The sequence below is a fragment of the Aphelocoma coerulescens genome (genome assembly GCF_041296385.1).
Source record: "Aphelocoma coerulescens isolate FSJ_1873_10779 chromosome Z unlocalized genomic scaffold, UR_Acoe_1.0 ChrZ, whole genome shotgun sequence".
Lineage (NCBI taxonomy): Eukaryota > Metazoa > Chordata > Aves > Passeriformes > Corvidae > Aphelocoma > Aphelocoma coerulescens.
In genome coordinates, this window is record NW_027184085.1 from 11,642,769 (window position 1) to 11,663,912 (window position 21,144).

The window sequence follows — 21,144 nt, forward strand, 5'->3', positions numbered from 1 at the left end:
TCTGTTTCTAATTCAGTTGCTGGAGCACAAATTAGCCTTTCAGAGGTTAAAAAAAGCAGAGACTACAGAGTAAGCATCATGTCTGCTGTCTGACTAAAACCAGTGCAAGTCTATGCAGAAAAGAATCCAAGCCAGAAAGTAAATAGCTTGATGCCTCACATACTTGCTCACTAACTTCTTAAAGTGAAAGACGACCCCCAAAAGCCTTTCCAGCCCTGGCAAACTCCTCAGAAAATAATTCTCTAAAGAGTTAATCCGGCTCTTACATTGCAGAATTTAGCATGCAAGTACAGAATGCCCAGGCTTCTCCCTCTGCAACTCCGGTGCACTGCGATCATGTAACAAACCAATGTTAAGATACATTATCTTACTTCAGCAACAGAAAGCAATGAATTTGAATCCTTCATGAAACCAACACCAAAAAAGATACATGATAGTCCTGCAAACTGTAGTACTATTAAGCCTTTTGGACAAAGGGTTAGTGAGCTCCAGGGCACTCTGGGCAGCATCTACAGTCACTCCCAGGTTTCCCCACTCTTGCTGACAGGCAAGGATATGGCCCGGGAGACACCAACAAAAGATGCGAAGCTGTAATTGGAGCCTATCTAATTACAAAAGTCAGAGGCTGTATTTAGACTAACTTGTACCCCCATCACCCCTACAGTCCCTCAGTGTATGAGACCTCTACTCTCAACCAGCCTTCTCCTGCAATCAAATATTTCTGATACTGCCCAAAGGCATGACAGCTCTTTACTGAAGAGAATAAAACAATGCCACTGGGGGGAAAGGTATGCCCAGACTACCTCCAAATCCAACACCCTCCTTGTTTTGGACTGGAGAGGTCATGCAGCAGTTGGCCATAGCTACAAGAAGAGGTCAAAGGCAGCAAAAAAAGCCAGAGCAAGGGAAGAAGAGAAGAGGCCTGACCCACACCACACAGAGCAGAGTGAGAAGTCACACCTAAAAGCTGATACTACTCTAAAGAGTTGCACTTACAGAGTAACGCAACATCAGTGTGTCACTCATGAAGGGACAAAAGGGGTCTTAAGACAAGGTTTTGTGAAGACAGAGATGTTAACTTTCTTCAGGCATTATACACTCTAAGGTATAACTAATGGATACAAAATATTCAAGCAACTACAGTAGGAGCAAAGCAGAAAGAAAATTTTGAGCGAAATTCTTTTCCTGTTTCATATTGGTAAAAGCAATTGTGATGGACTCATGTTCTTTAGTGCATCCTGCCTGAATGATGCAGCAACTCTCAATGCTCTGCTCAGAAATTCTTTTAAAATGAAGACTGGCCAAGAAGACATGATACAATCACTGCTCCCCAGGGTTCACTGTTTACAGTGGACAAGTATGAAATGTATTTGCACCAGGTTCATCTCAGAATGGGACAAAGAAAGATGTTAGAAAAACATCCCGTGCTTGGACCTCATGCTTGTCTCCTTCCTTTCACTGTAACAAATGCCAAAGTGCTTGCTGTTGTGGGCACTGCACATTTGTCATACCAATGTACTGAGACGCTCTCGCCTGCTTTTCTGAGCTAAACCACTCAGTAACTCATCCTTGGTTCCCTTGGAGGAATGAGGTTAGGCAAAAGTCTGATGAGGAAAGGATGATACTGGATCAGGTTCAGAATACAGTCCTCAAGCAAACCCTGTTTTCAGGATCCACTTCATTTTGTCTTGCTGTAGTGTGGTGATCAGTATAGAAACACTTAATACTAAGGAACAGAAATGCCTCAGATAGAAAGGCAGATGGGACACCCTGAAATAAACCCTTTGTAAACATGCTTTTTGCCCAGAACAGCGTTTTCTGCCACAAACAGCATGTGCCAGATTCCCCAGCTGCGAAGCTGAGTTACACCACTGCAGAACACCCCTTGATGCAAGCCCTGCAGGAATACTGCTGTGCTCAGTCTCCCTTGGATGTACACACACTGTGCTGCCTCAGCTTCCATGCGTAACAGCTCCCAGACAACTGAACTTTATGCCTGCCAAGATCTTTCCTCTGCAGTCAATTGCATGAACAACGCCCTGTCCTTTTTCTTTTTTTTTTCCCCTTTGTCTTAAAGTTCTATTTCTCCTTTACTGCTTGTCTCTCCTCCCTTCCTGTATCACTCACAAGTGTGTTAATTTAGCTCATGTTCGGTATCTCACTTGGTTAAGAAGCCTTTGGGTAATTGTGGGGCTATATCTGGGAAAGGTGTTGGTTTTATTTATTTATATCAATCATGTTATGTAGACCTATACAAATACAAATACCTATACAAATTTTACTCTTCATATCCTTAAAAGAAAGGTAAGGTTGAAGTGAACAAAGGCGACTTGCAAGGGACACAAGATGTTTATCAATCAGATTTCAGAGTAGTGTTAAAACTGGATGTCTTGACTTCTTGAAATCTCACCTTCATATAGGGCCAAGTACGTCTAAATCATTTCCCACAGTTACCTTATCTCTTTATGCTCCAATTTAAAACTTTATTTATGTTTTCTTAGTTTTTCAGGTCTTTCCAAGAACATCAGCCTGCTTGTTTCAAGAAAGACTGTGAATCCTCACAAATCACTGCGGTCTCAGCACTCAAAACAGAACTCAGGTAGCTAGAAACAAGACAAAAAAGGAAACCCTAAATCCACAAATCCTGTTGCCAGTTCTACCTTAAAAAACTAAATCTCACATAAGAAGGAAAGGACTGTCTCAGACCAACATCTCTTACCCGTATCCTATTTCTCAAAACTGCTGAAAGCAAACACCCAGAGAACAGTAAAATAAGATGTGATACTTCCCACAAGTTCTTACCCTGTCTTTTTCAAATGGAGTGATGAGAAATACCTGTTGTACGCTGAGTGAACCTTCAGTCACGTTCTCCCATATTTTTCTAATCTCTGTTCAAATCCTGGGATCTTTTTTCTTCCCCCCTCCCCCTCATCCCCCCGCCAAGGTAGGGGGAAAAAATTACAAAAAATCTCCACAAAGTATAAAGCAAATATATTCAAGTTTTAACCTCACACTTCTAACAGATGAGCTTTAGAAGTAGAAATTTATATTATTTGCTAAGTCTGTGACTCTAGACTCCACACTATGACACTTGAATTTTCTCCTCTTCAATTCCACACCTACCATTTCCTGGTTGATGATACAACATCCTGATCCTTCCCTGTACTGATAACACATTCTAGATCTGGATCCTGAGCGAAGTTCATTACACATTATTGATTCTTGTCCCATGAGTACCAAGAAAAATTTTAAATAAAAGCAGCCCCAGAACAGAGACTTAAGGGACCACATGAGAAGTCTTTTTTTTTTCCCCAATAATACCACGGAACTGCGATGTGTAACGCCAAGTGACACAGTGCTCTGAAACACAGAGCTATCAGCACCCTTGATTCATCCCAAATACGCAAGAGAAAATGCTACACACAAATAAATACATACTCACCTTGCCACATACGTGTCATTAGCCCAGTTACTGGGATGTAGCCAGGTGCATAGGGAGGATGATGGCCAGTTCCCAAATGCCTAACATGATGCCAGTTAGCAATGTCACAGTGGCACTTCACCAATGGGAGATGTAACATGCAAGTACAAATTAGTGACCTGATTTAATTCTGCATTGGAATGACAAATGACAGTGAAGAATACTACTCTGTTCTCTGTGGCATTGCTGCAGATCTAATACAGACAAACAGCTCAATCTACTGCCATGTTCAGGTTAAACTCCTAAAGAGACCTTGTCTTGTAATCAGGTCAAAAAAATTAAAAAGAAAGGCCCTAAGAACACTGGTTGAAGTGTCAGGGTTTGGGGGGAGGGGAATGGGTTAGTGAAGGCTTTCTGCTTTGATTTGACTTCTACAAAAATAGCCTGGGTAAGGGCTAAGAATGTCAGTGGCAGATGGACAATTCACAAATTCCTATACTTCACAGAAATCCATTCACCGTGAGAATCTGAGCTATTACGCCTAATGTGTTTTTCTGATTTGGGCTTCTAACTCACACAACATTTATCCACTTACAAACTTTGTACATAACTTCATCTCTGTATTCTGCATCTTGAGTCTTCACACTGGACTGTCTGGATGAATTATGGCTTTCAATTCAATCGTTACATAGGACTTTACAGTTCAAAGAACAGAAGTTCTTAGTAATGGGGAAACACTGAACATTTGTCAAAGGATGAAAAAATGCAGCTCAGTTCAGCTAGCTCCAGTCTCCATAAAGAAGCTTGACATAAACAAACTTGGCTTGCTTATATTTTAAAATATCTAATTGTCATTCAGTCCTTTACAAAACACATTTCTTGAGAAAGGTTATGATAATCAACTTAACTAGAAATAGTACCATATAAAACAACATTCAGAGCCATAACATGAAAAGATGATGCCAAAAGCTGCTGCCTTGCCAGGAGGTGACGTATCCTAATTATGAGAAAACGGCCAGAAAGATAACACAACTGGGTTGGAGATAATACTCCCTTCTAATGACCAAAGCTATTCAGAGCGCTGCTGCAAAATAAATTTAATAGCCTAAAACCTCACCTGGGTAAATAACTGCAGCTGATAATCTGGCATGACATTTAATGAATTTAATGTTTATTACTTCTATTTGATCTTAATAAAATATTAATATTTAATTTTATATTCTCTGAATAGACATTTAACACTTTTTCTGGCAGAGAGTGATTACTACTGCAGGCAGGGGCTTTGTGGTTAGTCGCAGCTAATTTACACTCTCCAGTTTCATTCCCTCCTTAGGTTTGGATTGCTTTCACAGGTGCAGTAATGGTCATTTAGCTTCCTAACTCTTCCTTGGCATTTCTCTCCTGAACTGCTGCTACTCTCAGACTTTTGATCTCTTTTCCAAAGCCAAGTGAAATCTGTTTCCTGATTTGAAAGAGAACACTTAATTGGATAAACAAGTGGCATGTTGTCTCTGCAGCTTAGCTAGCAATAAAATAAGAAACATGCAGTTCTCCATGTAAGGAGAAACCTGTACTTTTCTAATTTATCCCTTTTTTTCTGACAGCTGTGACTGGGGTTCTACCTCTAAGAAGCAGCAGTAGCTTGTGCTGTGCATTTCAATGAAAAAAGGATTATAACACACCTGTTGTTTTTTGACAAGCATCTGCCACCAGCTGTGATTTAACTACATTATATAAAGATACATCAAAAAATCTCAGCAAGTACTCAGCCACTCCAAACTGACATGATGTAAAAACCTGTTCAGAGAAAAAATACAGTTTCTCCTTTTGATTATAAGTTATTTAGAAAAAGACAACAGCTTTTGTAAAATATGCAGGCAATGAAGTTCAAACACTTTGGTGTTGTCTACAGACACAGCAAAACCAGTTTAATGAACATTAAGATCTACTGAGGCTCTTCGAGCACAAAGATGAACAAAGAACTTCCAGACTCCATATATAAAATAAAGCCAGAAAGAAACTGGTTTTAAAAGAATTACTCACACCTCATGGCAGCAACAACAACCAATTTTTGCTTTCCACTCCATGTAAAACTTTCAAGAGAAGGCACCTGTATTAAAAAACAGATACGGCAAAAATACTCCGGGTTGGTGAAAACCTGTTTTATGCCCTGTGCCATAAGAACACAGCAAGGGCCAGACTGGATTAAAATAAAGATACTTTCAACTCAGTAGTTTTCACGAGCAGACAGGAGCAGGTTTTTATGGAAAGGCTGCAAGAAGGGAGCAAAGATAAGAGGACACAATCCCTGACCTCCAGATGTTCTGGAAACCTTCCAGTTTGGGATGTCTTGAGTTAAAGATTACTTTCTCATCTCTTTGCTGGAGTTCTTCTCTACCACTTGCTCATTTTCTCCATTTACTTCCCTGCCATTCAAGACACCTCATTGTCTACAAATTTACCTATCTTCTAGATTCAATTGAAATAATAGTTTAGACCTCACAGTTAGAAATTCAGCAATTTTATATTAATTAATTTGCAAAAGCAACTCAATGTTCATAGTGGGTTTTTTATTAATAATGAAGCTTCTCTGCTTCATCTTTTCTCCTTCAACCAATTTCCTTGTCTTTATATCTGGATTAAAAATTAGTTTACAATCTGTTATAAAGGATGATAGAAAACTCTAAGAAGCTATTCAATAGAGTAAGGACAAAGAACAACTCATAAAGGTCAGAAAGCTCCTGAGACTGAACAACTGGACAAGAAAGAAAAAAAATGTAATTAATAGATTAACGAAACTTGATACAGCATTGCACAGTGAGGGGGCAAAGGCAGCATATGGACTCTGATCTACCTGCTACTGTACAGAAAGAAACAGAGCTGCTGTTTTCATGGGGAAAAAAATTGGAACAATATAACAAACTAATCTCAACAGCTGTCCAACAAAGCTGTCAAGTGTTTGGAACTACCAAGAAACACAAAAATAATTAGGAATATACTGTGTCACTGAGTAAACCATCTCAAACACTATGCTCAGTGTTTGATTGTTCCCTGTGTCCTCCAAGACAACAACTCCAAGAAGCATCAAATGAAACTGATAGAAAGCTAGCGAAAAACAAATGAAGATACATCTAAATCAATTTTTAACTGCTGCAATTCATATGTAAAGTTACATATTTCTAACACTGAGTCAAGGGATGCCCAGAAAATATGTGAAATACTAATTCATCCATAGGTTTTCCTCCAAAAATTTGACCTGAGTTGAAAACAGAAGCAAGGATGACCAAACGGGAGATGTCCAACTGCCATGTTCTTACTCATATATGGATATTTACTTAGTCATTGCTGGGCAGAGGATGCTGGATAAAACAGCTACTCACCCTATCCACAGTCTCCATTTTTATGATTTTGACCAGATTTGGTCCATGACTGTTCTAGATAAGGAAAGAGATAGAGTTAACACTGAGTACAAATTAGCATATATTCAAGTCTGGACTGATCATTTAGAATTGTCTTTGTTTCAAATATATACATTTAAAAATGGGGTGGGAGGGAAGAGTGAAATTTGACAAAAGAAACCTTCAAACAAAAAGCTGTGTCGGTGTGTGAGCAAGGCTGTGGTTGGAACTCACAGTAACTTACAGAACAAATTTAGATTTACTCTTGGGCTTTCCATGTATCAACATGCACTTTATTAGGGATTTGCTGCTTGCCATGAGAACTGGAACACAGAGTGAATGTGTTCAAACACAGCCACTGTTTAACCAAGACCACCAGCTTTACATGACTACTTACTTGTTTTTAATGCTTGTCCTTTTCCAGAGACAGTGTGTATATAAAACACCTAAATATCCCAGACTAAATCACTAAATACATACATTCTGTTGCAATTTGCAATTGAATGGGGTAAGTCCATTGTTAAGCACGAGATTCTTGAAAAAAAAACACCAAACACAATTTTTTTGGCCACAGCTTGGTAATAACCAATCCATACAACAGGGCAGAAGCCTTCTCAGCATGCCAAATAGATCTGAGCCCAAGAGCTTTAGCTGCAGTGCAACCGTTCTGCAGTGACAGAGCTGCAGGTGTGGATGTGGATTTGTGTGTGTGTGTGTCTTATGTATGTGTAAATATAACCAAGTTCTGATGCTGACACTGTGCAGAAACTGCAGCTGCTCCTTTCTGACAGACAGAAAGAGAATTGAAGAGGCAGGGCCTGATCTTCAGGCTGCTGGTTTTCAGCTGGTATCAGAAGGCAGGCTCACACAGCTGCTGTAAAAGTACCACTACCCATCTATCCTCTAAGTGCAAGCAGCAGACAGAGGTATTTGGGGCTGTTGTTTATATCACCCACTGCTGTTCACCACCAAGCATCCAGCTAGCATCTGTCTGCTCAGAACCAAAGCAAAACAGGCTTTTCTTGGTAATTTTCTCCTCTTTGAAGAACTAGAAAGTAAGGCACGCAATTGGCAAGATTTGTCCCTATTGATGTCACATTACATGCATCACTGGCCAGGTATGTAGAAAAGCTTCAGTCCTTCCCTTCTCTTCTGCTCATTATTAATGATTACATACAAAGCATGTGCTGTGATGGGCAGCAGGTACAGCATGTTACTAATATGGCAACCAGTGCAAACAATTCTATTTACCTCCAAGCCAGACCATTCCTTTCAGCATCATGAAAATAGAGTAAAGAAAGAAAAAAATTCTATGAACAGCAGAACTACCAAAGCTTTGCTCCCCTACAGATTTGCTTATTATATGTATTCCATTTTCCCAGTTAAAGCAATTTCCTCCAATCTCTCCTGAAATCCCAGCACTCCTCACCATCAGCAGGGAGATGTTACCTCGCTCAGTAACAACTTACAGCTGTGCTGAGCCACTTGCCAAGCTGAATGTGTACATCCATCATCTCACTGATCAAAAGTTCCCACCTTTACCTGCAAAATTCTCAAGAACTTAACGGCTTTCATACCTCCACTTCTCTTTCAGAGAAAGAGCCAAAAACTTCCAAAGATACTAAAAGATATGAGAAGAAATAAAGAACAGACCATTTTAGAAACTTTACATTATTAAAAATCAAAGCCAAATAGATGTTATGCATATTTTTTACTTCTGCATCCTGAACCTGAAGTAACAATCTCACGGATTTCCCTCAGTAAACATAAACTTTTTTATAAAAAAGCACCAAAGTAATGAAATCTTGATATAGCAGATTGATTACAAAGACTCGCGGAAACTGGAAATATGACTGACAGCTCTGTACCCCAACACTATTCCTAAATATTTAGCAAATATGTAGATACATATTTAAACAAGAGATTAAGATTCCTTAAAACTACATAAAAAGAGTCACTCTTTCATATTCTCAAAAAATCATTCCCTTAAAGGAGCATTCTAAATATGGGTACTCCATCCAAACCAGCTCATAAAGACCAATCCTTTTTTTAACCTACCCCATCAATGACCCTTCCAGTGAAATGTAACCATGTTGTTATAAAAGCTCCAGTCAGACCCAGCTTCTGGTTTAACAACTTCACATTGGTTAAAGGTGACAAGGCCAAAAGCAGGAGCCACAGACACAGCCAGATTCTCATGTATTGAGATCACTGATGAGATTCGTTTGACCTGTCAATTAGAGTATTTTTGCAGACAAAAGACGGGGGGAAGGGAGCTGGCAGATGGATAGTTGAAGTTCAAACACAAAGAAAAGGGATGGATGTTAAAGTACTGCAGCATATACTAATGAAAGTTTGAAGGATGAATCTCTTGGGGGATGGGGGTAAAAAAGCCCCACAGACCACCTTGTGTTTGGATCATCTTCAAAAAAGAAAAACAAAACTGTGCAACACAACCACAGTGCAACCACAGCACTAGTCAGTCGAGGAGAATATCCATATACTTACTACTGTTGTGGAGAAACAAGGCAAACCAAGCATTACAAAGAACAGATGCAGAGAAAAAACTGCATTTACTTTTAGTGTACGTTTTTCTGCTTGCAGTATTTTCCATACTACTGCATGTGAGAAGAGATGTACAGCAGCCACACAACGAAGTTACTTGGCAGGTCTTCTCTTCTTTAGGATTGCCAGAACAACCCAAATTGCAACAATGAGACTGTGGAAGCTCCATTGTAGCCAGCCAAGGAGCAATTCCCACCCCGAGGAAAAGGCTGGCAGTTTGACTTCATTCCTGCCACTCTCCAAACACTGTATTCCTACACTTTTGGTTCCATCACATTATCCCTAGACAGATAAACCAAAAGAGGCCGTGGTGAGATGTCACTGACACCTAAGCAAGAAGACACAGCCAGCAGGTAGAGCCATCCGACATACTGCCAAACAGAAGCAGGACCTACCCTCTGGGGAAAGACAAAGAAAAAAGCAAGAGACCGTCCTAGAGGAAGAAAGGATAGACGAGCAAAAAGCAGGAGACCCTTGAAGAACTTTTGGTTTTGTCTCCCAGAAGCCTTGTTCACAGAATGGAATTCATGTATTTGAGGGAGCACTACAGGAATACATTCCGATTCAACTCTTAAAATAACAGCCACCGGAACAGCACGTGTCCCCACGTGTGTTATAGGGGTGTCCAGTCACAGGTCAGGGATCAGTGCTGAATCCAGTTTCAGGTGGTCAAAAATTCAAGTGAGAAAAATGTTACATGTCCTCTGTCCTTAACTGTCTTTCTCACTGCCATGTATTTTGCCACTTTTAATAATCAAAAGACACTTCCATTTGAAGAGAAACAATTCTGCTAGCTGCAGGTATACCACAAGGGAATAAAAAGATACAGTTATTTTTCTGGGCTTTTGGAGTGATTTGTGTAGTGCTTTAGCTTTGCTAAACTCTGGTAACCACCTTTAACAACAGATTAACAAACAAATGGTCAGTAATCAAACAAGCTCACATGCTGGGAGATACAGAAGCAGATAGATAAATACATGTATTATAAGCTTAGCAAGAAATTTTATTCTTTCATTACTTTAGAACAAATATTATAAAACTGTTTTAAGGATTCATTTATTCTTAAACCTCATCTAAGGAAAACACCAAGTCCAGCATGTTGAAGTATGTTTGCTGTGTCCATAGGAGAGGAAAGTCTAAACAGCAGTATTAGACTACTGTCATAGGGCCCAATATCACTGAAATACTGTTATGATACCTGCACAGAACTGTACAACTTGGGACAGATCATAAGACAGTAACATGTGGGTCAACATGAAAAAAGCACCTCACACTAACTAGAAAAGCCTATTGCCTATGTGGCAGGAGGACAGAGGTCATGCTGAACTCCCCCAAACTGATGCAAATCTGCAAAAGATAAAATGCTGCCGGTAGATTTTATGCTACACTGAGGAGACCAGATTAAGGATATGGGTGGATCTGTGTGAGTACCAGATCTCATTCTGGGGCTTCATACAATGGTGGTATCCGGCAATAAACAGTTACATTCAATCAGAATTCAGTCACCATGCCACTTGGGTGACAAGCTTGTCACACATGTCAGGATAAACACAGATGTGCCCAGAGAGGTCCCACTTAGAGTATCTTCTACCACCTGCTACACAAACATACAGCCACCAATTAAAGGTCCACAAAGAGCTGCCCTGTCTGTGACTCAGCACAGAGGGAAGAATGGAGGTGGGAGAAACCTTTCAAAAGTCTTTTCAAAGGCACCCAGCACTTATTAAAAACAGTGATGCCCATTAGGACAGAGGCAACCCTCTGACCAGCTGGAGACAGCCAAAGCAGGATCTGCCCGCAGGCCCTGTATGTCCAGGAGCTTACCAGGAGATACCAGCTTATGTGCACAGATCATGCTCAATTTCCGTACTAATGTCCTTTCAGTCCTCTGCCTTTTCCCTGCTAACGCTTACAGTGCCTTTGAAGATAAATGTATCCCCTCCCCTCCCAGCAAATGTTGATTGACAGCTCTGCACTGTAAACAAGTGTCAAGGAAACAAAGCCTTAACGATGCTCTGTCATCTAAAAATACTATAAACAACATCTGTGTTATCGACGGATAAAAGAGGGCCTTGTTCCTAATGAAGAGGGTAGACTATCGGAGGAAAACTCAATTCCCAGCTCTGTAGGATTCAGTGCATATAAACCTACCATATTCATTCAACTTCACTGCTCCCTCCCAGCCCTACCAAGGGGACAACCTGACACCACTGTTCCAACACAAGGGATTCTCAAGACTAGCACAAAACTGACACTTAAGGCATTGGTACTACAAAAATTCACTGTAGCCTTCTGTGGAAAGGCACCAGGAAAACTCACGAGCATTATTAGAACAGTGCCCTAAATAGTCTGCCAAGACAGCCAATCCAAACCTCATTTTCACTCAAAGATACAAAAATGAATCATTTTCTCCCTCTACTTCATCTTGGAAATTTTCCTGTATCTAAGTGATTTAATGTCTGCTCCCCTTCCAAGAGCCACAGTCTGATGTTTCTTGTGTTCTAGTAGTGACTTCCTCTCCAGGGTTCCCTCATCCAAGTGTGACCCAAAACAAACAGCGAGGTCTGTCCCACTCTTCCCATGTAAACATATGCATTATTCAAAAAGGCTCAGAAGTGCAAAAGACTTTACTAAACAACGGTCAGAGACAGAGCTTACAGCATCATATTCTTCAACCTGTTAAGAAGGGCCTGATCGATTTATCATGAAAGGGAAACTAAGATTTCACAAGGTGTAAGAAAAAAATGGATTTGGAAATTACAACTTATTTCCTCCAGATCTCTGATATCAATTTATCCTCTGTATTCTCTTGTCCAACTCTGACCAAATCTCTTTAAGAATCATTTTTTTTCCATGTATACTTCTGAAAACAGAGACACAGTTACCTTTTTTTAAAAAGAACAATGTCACACAATGACCGTGCCACCCACTCTTATATCTCACAGCTATCACTCTGTTATTTCCCTTGCAGGCCATTTTGGGAACATAAAAAATACATCAGCAATGCCTGAGTAATGCCAAGGGAAGTAGGAGTATATTTCAAAGTGAAAATGCAAGGGAGATGAAAATCCATTTCTATATTTTCTGTGTTTTCAGTGCAGTGTGTGAGTGATTTTTATGATAAACACAAACCTACACCACACATCTTTCTTTGGTTCTTACACACCACTATTGTCCTGGAAATTAAGAAACTGTCAAATATAAACCAAACAGAGTTGACAGGAGAAAAAGTCATTCCAGCAAGAGAACTAAAACTAGGATTCCCCTCCCGCAGGCATTTTTAGTATTTTATTTTGCTCCAATTCAGGCCACCATTTGTAAAACAGGGGTGAAAAAGATGACATATTCTTAAGCAATTCACTTGGACAAAATTACAAAATAATAATGCAACCATTCCACATTAAAAATTACAACCAAAGGGATATTCCACAAAACATACTTATTTAATCAAATCAGTATTTTCCAGTATATTTTTTAGCAGCTCCCATGACTAAAAAAGTCAAAAATTAGAAGTTTAGGGATCAAAGAGTTTCCTGTCATTCATTACCATGGTAAATTGGTGCTTCACTGAGCTTATTAAAAAATGCTTCAGCAATGAAAGCACAGTAGGCTTTCATTTTATGATGTACCTAAAGCGTCAAGACAAAACAGCATCAGGGAAGGAGCATCACTAACATTCCTGTTCCCAGTATGTGAAAGCTAACACACTGGTTTTCACCAGCTCTTGGGTTACGAGGCTTGAGAATATCAGCAGTTTTACTATAGTAAACAAGCTATCAATTTCTCCTCATGCCATAGGTTTAATATCTAAAGTAAGTTTCTCTAATTCCATGGTGTTTACTTATTCTCAGTTCTCCTTCATCCTCCTTTCCTCCTTCACAGGAACAAATAGAAAAAAAAATCTTTTCAACAGAAAACACAACTCACCTCAGAAAGAAAAAAAAAGACAGAAATAGACTTGATGCTGACGAGCAAACAATTGCCGTTCACCAGGATGGAAATAAATCAACACTAGAGCTCAGAAATGTGGAGACCACCACAAACAAGAAAAGTTTCAGAAATGTTAGGTTTTTATTATGAAAACCAGATAGCATTTCTCATAGCTGGCAAACTTATTAATCAAGAGATGTTTTCAAATAACACTGGATCTTCTGGAAAATTTTCAGGGTAAAAGCAAGAGAAATCACCTTTCCCCAGCTTGTGTCATTCAGAGGAATCAAGATACAGACCCAACTCTTACTGCAACCTCTTCAGAGTAGCAACTTCTGGACTTCAAAAATCATCACGTCAAAACTATCATGTTTTTACCCAGAGGCAAAGCTCATTTATTCAACCTGAATCAATTTATGATAATATATTTTCAAAGTTTCATTTTGTGGCAGGATGGGAACACAAAATCACAACAGCATTTTTCTGATACAAGTGTTTTATCAAAACCTTCAAGTGAAAATAAAAGTCAAAAAGTTTGAAATACAAATGAAAGGATAACTTTAAAGGATACTACCAAGATGAATTTAAAATGCAAATTGAGTTTTGTTTTTTTAGTTCTTGTTGCAGACTAAATACTTCCAAAGACATAATGAAGATCCAGCACCTCATTTTTTCAAGCTCTCATCCTAATGAAAAATAGCAAAGACATTTTGGTAATGCACAAGAGAAAACAACCAACGGAACTACTCATAGTTATGATTAGAGATAATCGTATCTCCTTTTACTTACTGACCCTGTATGATCAAAACATGTTTCAGGGAAATGTTGATAAGTTGGTCCCCACTGGAAGTGTTACTTAGAAAATCCCTGATCTTCATGCCTGTGGGACTGAAACTTCTGGCCTCAAGCAACGGTTTGTTTCTCCAGGAAACATGCCAAAAGTGTTATCAGCACTTGTGTAAGGCTCCAAATTTTCCTGTTTCAAGTAGACCAGGGCTGTTCTCCTGTCATTTCTCGCACACTGCCAGAAGACCAACTTTCCATAGTTTCTGAAAGCTTCATACAGCTCAACAGCAAGGAACATGCTTTGATACTGACAGGTTGGCAGGGAAAGGTTACACTTTACACATATTCATCTTGGTGTTCAGGCTCAAAAATCAAACATCAGTCACCAGCCTGCTGCAGACTTGAGATGCGTTGGCCAAAAGGCATCAGTCCCTGCTTCACATGCTTTCCAACGCCGCCATTCGCCACTCCAGGATCAAGGCATGAGAGCACACGCACGCTGCACACATTTCATCATCACCTCTTCCTGTACACTCCACGAACCCTTTGGATTTTGCCTCTCACAGATCACACGTGCCATTTTACACACCTCCCTACATCCTCTTCACACTCAGGCAGCTCGTTTCTTCTTCCCCTCCTGACAAGGCATGCTCAGCCTCATGCTCTAGCACAAACAGAAACCTAAGCTATGGCTGTGATTAAAAAAAACAAAGCATGGGGAAAAAAAGTGTTCCCATCTCCTTGTCTCAGTGTGAACCACAGGATACTGAGAAATGTTCGACTTCAAGCTCCAGCCTCAGAAGTGCTCTTTGACATGAGAAATGCCTAGAAGTGGTTAATTAATGGCTTGAATTCAAAGCTCTGACTAATGTTGCATCTAACCTATCATTTATATCTGAAGCTACAGTGCAGTTCATAAGGAAATGATTGCGCTTTCCCAACCTACCACCCGTGGGTTTGATTCACAGAGCAGTTTCAGTGCACTTGAGCTACATTCCTTTTAGAGGAAAACAGAACATCAGTTCTGTTTTCTGAAAACCAGTGTGTTAGCTTTCACATACTGGGAACAGGAATGTTAGTGATGCTCCTTCCCTGATGCTGTTTTGTCTTGACGCTTTAGGTACATCATAAACATTCTGTTTTCCTTTTAGAGGAAAACAGAATACATCCAGATGCATTTGAAAGGCAATCCAACTGCTAACAATGACTTGATATTTGGATGGCTTCAAGCTGTATGACTGATAGAAACCTTTAGTCCAGATCACCAAAAAAAAATAAACCTAGCTTAGAAGTAAATGCTAAGGGGCCTCAGCATCACCTTTTGACTTTCTGATTCTTCCAAAAGTTCAAACAACATCCATAGAATTAAACCTTCTTTCCGAGTTAGTACGGTATCAGACTGGCTCATCCAGTTCCTTCACAGACATATTCGTACCAGCTCAGCTTTAGCGACACCAGAAATAGCCCAGAACCCCAGCGAAGGTCACACCACTTACCAGGCCACTGCAAGTGCTGATCGCTGCTGTCCCGCTGCCGGAGCCAGGCTGCCACGCTGTGCCAAGGAAGTGGCAAGGGACTCCCGAGTGAGTTGAAATCTTCGCACTGGTGTGGTTGCCACGTCTCCTTTCTACTACGTAGTTATGGGAAAGAAAACCCATGTGGACAGTTAAGTTAAAAAACAGATCCTTCTCCTCATGATTAATTTTGTAATACACCACGTTTTCACTTTTTCCGAGATCTCTCTTCTTCCTTGGGCTTGAGATGTGGTGGTGTAGATTAAAAGAAAGAAAATGCCCACTTGCATCTACCCTTGCTGGATGAACCACGTGGTATTCTGGCACTGTCTTCACAAATTGCTCTGAGAGAAAGGGAAAAAAAAAAAGGAAACAAAACTAAGGTGAGTGCTAGCCTGTTAAAGGGAAACTCAAGAGTGCAATTCACCACAACATCCTACTGACACAAAGGAAGGCAGTGCACAGATGACCATGGAACACATTCCTCATCTGGGCTTTCTATTCTCCCATTGTAACATTCAGTTTAGAAGCTACATTCTTCTTTTCAAATATTTCATCACCATTTATATAAAAGACTGATTGTCACACACAGCCCCCTTCCCAATCCCACAAGGGCGGGAAACCCTCCATGTCCTAGGTCTCCAGGACATGGTACTCTGATCAAGGTGATCATCTGCACACATCCAAAAATCTAACCACAGAGCCTTGCAAATACACAAATGCAAAGAGAACACCAATTGATTTGATTATTTGTACTAACAGCACCTCAGTAGCATCAGCTTTAGCATCTACCGCAGCTGCAGATTTAGAATTTCAAAGAAGGGTTTGAAGATAATGAAGTAATCATGCTCTTTTTTATAAGGAGTTCCGAGCAGGGTAGGATTGGAAATCTTAGCACTCATCAGGATCTAGCAGGGGAAGAGAGATTATTGACATTGTTGTCCCCTACTACAACAGGGGAAGCATACATAAGATACAGAAGAAACACCACCTGTACCCAATTTTATTTTTTTCAAATTACTGTGAAATGCAAAAGCCTCATGCAAATAACACAAATCCATGTAAAACACAATCCATATGAACTCATACCCTAAGGGCCAGATCTGCTGGCATACTTGAATTCTACCCAAGAAATGACAATCTGAACACATTTAATTAAAAAGAAGTTATGATGACACACATTAATCCAGTTTTTCTTTACCCAGAGTTGTTCCTCATTCCCAAAGTCCCAGCCACTTACACATGAAGTGACTAGACCTCATTCATTAACTAAGCTGCTTAACAAAGCAATTAGCCTGTTCCACCTACTTCCAGACTAGGTCTGGTAAGGCAATCCTTTAAGAGGCACTTCTCCCTCCACTGCCTGCACCTTCAAAGCCACAGAGGAGAAACCCTGCCTAAGCAGACAGCTGTCTGGATTCATCCCCTTCAGGAAGCAACACATCTCATTTGTCCTCATTAGCTGCAGTTTAAGACATGGCAGCTTGCATTTCCTCAGGCCATGGACCCCTGAGACACATGCACTGAAACGTTTCCAACAGAAAAGAAAGCAAAACAAAATACACAAAACCCCCGCTTCCCAGCACATATACAACTACATCAGAAATCTGGCGTTGTCTCAGTGGCATCTTTACTTCAGAAGCAAGCTTATTCTCTCACACAACGGATTTCTTTGTACACAAGCCTTCCCACCAGCCTACAGTGACTTGGAGCCTTTGCAGGACAAGCCACAGCAGTGGAGTTTTGGGCCTTCACAGTGGCAGTCTTGACAACACGGACACTAATGCCTACCACAGGTTCTGAGAGACATCTGGCCTTGTCCACATAAGGGGACTGAGACACTGGAAACTCAGAGCACATCTTCATGCCTGCAGTTGGCACAGCCTATAAACAGCACAAAAGGTGCCAGATGCCTGGTAAACCAGCAGCTGAAGCTAAACCAAGGTTCCCCTTTCTTCACACTCCAGAGTGAAGCAAAATAAAGGCAGGTAGAAGAGATAAGAAACACTGAAAAATACAGCTTATCTGCAGATGTTAAATTGTAAGACTTCTGGGAAGTCCCACATCCCATACTGTGCTAGCAAAGACAGGCTAACAGAGAATGCTGCAAGACCAAGCCCCCATTTCTATGGTTTTCAGCACAACTCATTAAATAATCAAATTAAATGCCTGAAGGAAAACTTACTCACTTGCTGTCACTGTGCGATTTTCCTCTGCCTGATGTCTTGAACTTAATTTGTTGTGGCTTAACTGCTAAACTCCATGCAAGGCCAAGGACTTGTGGTTTTGGATTTAAAACTATTCAAGGAAGTTTTTTACTTCATCACTACAGCAATTAGTGTACAGAAGTTAAAAGAAAAGTAGACCATCAACATAGATGGAAAATAATACTGAACCATTGGATTGTCAAAGCACAGAAGTCAAACTCCTTCCACCCACTCGTTAAATACTTGTTTAGTCACTGGAAAGGGGAATTATGCTGCAATAATAATGTACTGTAATATAACTGAAGAAATTAATTATTAAAAAGCCTCCAAAAGACCAGAGGGAATAAGACTACAACACAAACTTCTAACAGAATGAGGCTAACAATATTTCTGCAAGCAATCACAATAAGTACATTTTTGTCTAGACTGCTGGGTAAAAGTTAGCAAAGGCAATCCTACCTGTAACAGAAAAATTTACTGAGCTCCACACTAAGTCTAAGATAGCATAGTTTCTGCCTGGAGGAGAGTGTAAAACAAAGACAGGAGGTACAATTTCGATGATTCCTTTCTTCCCTTCTAGGAAAGAAGAACTAAATACATGCAACCCAGACTGCTCAAAATTAAGGGCTGCATCCTTCAACACTGAATGCCTCTATTTTCCTATAGTAACATGAATTCCTATTAAAACACCACAAGTTCCCATAAAACTTTGCAGTAGCTAACATAAATGGAAGGAATAAATGCCAGTGCCACTGACAAGCCATGGCGGTGGCATGTCACAGCACCCCCCTTGGACACCCAGCATACTCCAGGGAAGTCCTGCCTGTCGAGTGGGCACTGCTCAGGATTTACAGGCCAGGAAAGGTGGCTCTGTAGCTCTAGAGAATGTTTTGTCTTTCCAGAACTACAGCCCCACGCTGGCTTGTGTTGGTGCTGCGAACAAGACAGAAGCAGGGCAATGAGCAGCAGACTAAGAGTCAGGACTTTGCTCTGCAATCAGTGTCTGCTCAGGCCCTCTGGGCACACAGGACAGGCAACATTCAGGCCCTTCATAATTGTTTGAGGAGCCCAAGTATTGTTTAAGTTGTCAGAGAAATCTTCCCTGCAGACCTTCCTAATTCTGCATCATTGAAAACATCTGATAATATTCAAAACCACTCCTGTCTGTTCTGCTCCTCTGTGGATTCTAATTCACCACACATGGCAGAGAATTGCCATATTAAGAAGGGCTGTACACAAAGTGAATAAACTAGGATAAAGAGAAAAAAATACATGGTCTGTCACACATGACAGGAAAACCGCAATTTACTTTAGATACCTAACATGTTCTCTGACAAAATTCCTTTAAAATGTGACACATCATCATTTACCATTGTTTCATCTCCATCTTTGTAGTTTGTGTACATCTGCCCCTCAGACCCTCTGGCTTCTTTTCAAACCACTCCCTGGGATAGGAAGTAGTGTGGCTCATCTTGTTAGGAAGCATCATGCCCAGGAAACACACCAAGCTCCAATGCCCCATGGAAGAGAGAAGGCCTTATCACTCAGCAAGGGCATCCCTAACTGTCCCATCTATCACACTCATGGATGTGGAGGAAGCAGAATACTTCAGTGGTACCAGATACAAACTTCAGTCCACACTTCACACTGCAAGAATCCTTCCTTTGCAAAAAATTAGCCACATTTTTAACTGCCCCACTATTTAATGCTATTTGCAAACTTTTCGAAAATACTGTTTTAATGCCTAGAAAGTTAAATTAATTCTACATTCATTTCCAAATGCCTGACAATTAAATAGCTACTACATGCTAACACAACCATCCCTGTTCTGTCCCACATAGAGTCACAGCGATGTAATTGCTGCTAGCATCCACCTTCAATGAATCCAACAGGAACCAGCTTCAGGATAATTGAGAAGTTCACTTTTCAGGGCACCTTATTTAAACACTTTTCATTTTCACGATCTCTGAGGGGTACAGAAGATTTTCTCTTCTGTGTTCAAGCTCTCCTGCCAGCACCACAGCTGTTGATTGCATCAGGAAGCAAAATTTTCTCATACACTTTTGGGTCTTCTACCACCAGGCAGAGTCTTCCAACTACTCATAATTTTTCTCCCTTGGGAGCCACTTCTCCTGTTTTCCTTAAACAGTCAAAAGCTAAAATAAAAAATAAAATTCCTGTCTTACACTCTCCACAGCAAAAGAGGGAGAAAACCCAACTGTGAGGGCAGCCTCAAAGAGACCCCTCCCGCGCATGAAGTCTGACTTGCAATCTACCATCCTCACTGAACGTGAGAAACTCACAGCGGGTGTTGAACCCTGATAACACCAATCCTTCTGGAGCGCCTGCTGCTTTGGTACAGAAGCGATCACTTGTTTAGAAATAAGTAAATAATCAGGACAGTAAACTTCTTCAATTTAGTAGCACAAAACGATTCTGGGATTTAGAGAGCTGCCTCTAAACGAGGAAGATCAGCAAAAAGCAGGGTTTAACAATTAATACCTTCATCTACACAGCCAAACTCGATGACCGCCCAGGAGCCGCAGGAAGGCGCAGCCAGAGCGCGATGCCCTGGGTGCGGAGCTCCGTGCCGAGGGCAGCGCTGGGAGGGCGCCCGGGCAGCACCGGGGGCCGACACGGCCCGGCTCGCCGCCCCTCCCGCCCGAGCAGCGCCACGGAGCCGCGGCCGCTCCCGCTGGAAGCGCACCCTCGGCGGGACCCGCGCCCGCCGCGCTCCCGTCCCGCCCGCCGCCACTGACCTTGCCCGCCGTCGGGGAACGGGGCGCTGCCGGCCCGCGGGGCCCTGCCCAGGCAGGGCGCTTGGGCGTGGAGGACGAGGAGCCAGAGGGAGACCATGCGTGCCGCCCGGCTCCGCGGGACACATGGCATGGTGCGGGCGGGGAGCTGCGAGCGGGGCGCCTATCGGGGCCGCGGCATGGCCGGGCGGCTCCCGGCGCCGCCGGACACAGGCGCCGCTCCGCGCAAGGGCTGCGCGGGGCCGTCCCGGTGTCTGGTTTCTGACGGCGGAGGGAGGAGGGCTGTGGGGAGGGAGCAGCTCCCGGGATCCCCCGCCTCGGAGCCGCCGGGGTTAACGCGGCGGGACGAACCGGGCCGGGCTGGCGGGGAGGGAGGAGAGGAGAGGCCGCCAACAGGGGCTGCCTGCCCCCCCTCCGCCCTCCACCGCGGCCGAAGTGGGGCGTTCTCCCCCGCAGCCCTCGGGGAGGGCCGCCCGCGCACGGCAGCGTCTCCTCGCTGGTCTCACGCCCGTGGTCTCTTCTGAGGGGCCGGGGCAAGGCGCCTCGCAGCCCCGCACACGCCCTGGC

General features: G+C 41.9%; 1 protein-coding gene across 2 annotated transcripts in view; it reads right to left on the reverse strand.

Annotated features, from left to right (window-relative positions):
• ADAMTS12 (ADAM metallopeptidase with thrombospondin type 1 motif 12) overlaps window positions 1-20,790 on the reverse strand; it is a 154,666-nt gene extending 133,876 nt beyond the window's left edge. For both annotated transcript variants that reach the window (XM_069001164.1, XM_069001165.1), the window contains exons 1-2: window positions 20,581-20,790; window positions 15,597-15,958 (exon numbers count right to left, since the gene is read on the reverse strand). In XM_069001164.1, the coding sequence (XP_068857265.1) occupies window positions 15,597-15,958; window positions 20,581-20,710 (492 nt within the window). In that variant the 5' untranslated portion in view covers window positions 20,711-20,790. The remainder of the gene's footprint in view (window positions 1-15,596; window positions 15,959-20,580) is intronic.
• Window positions 20,791-21,144: the final 354 nt, after the last annotated feature.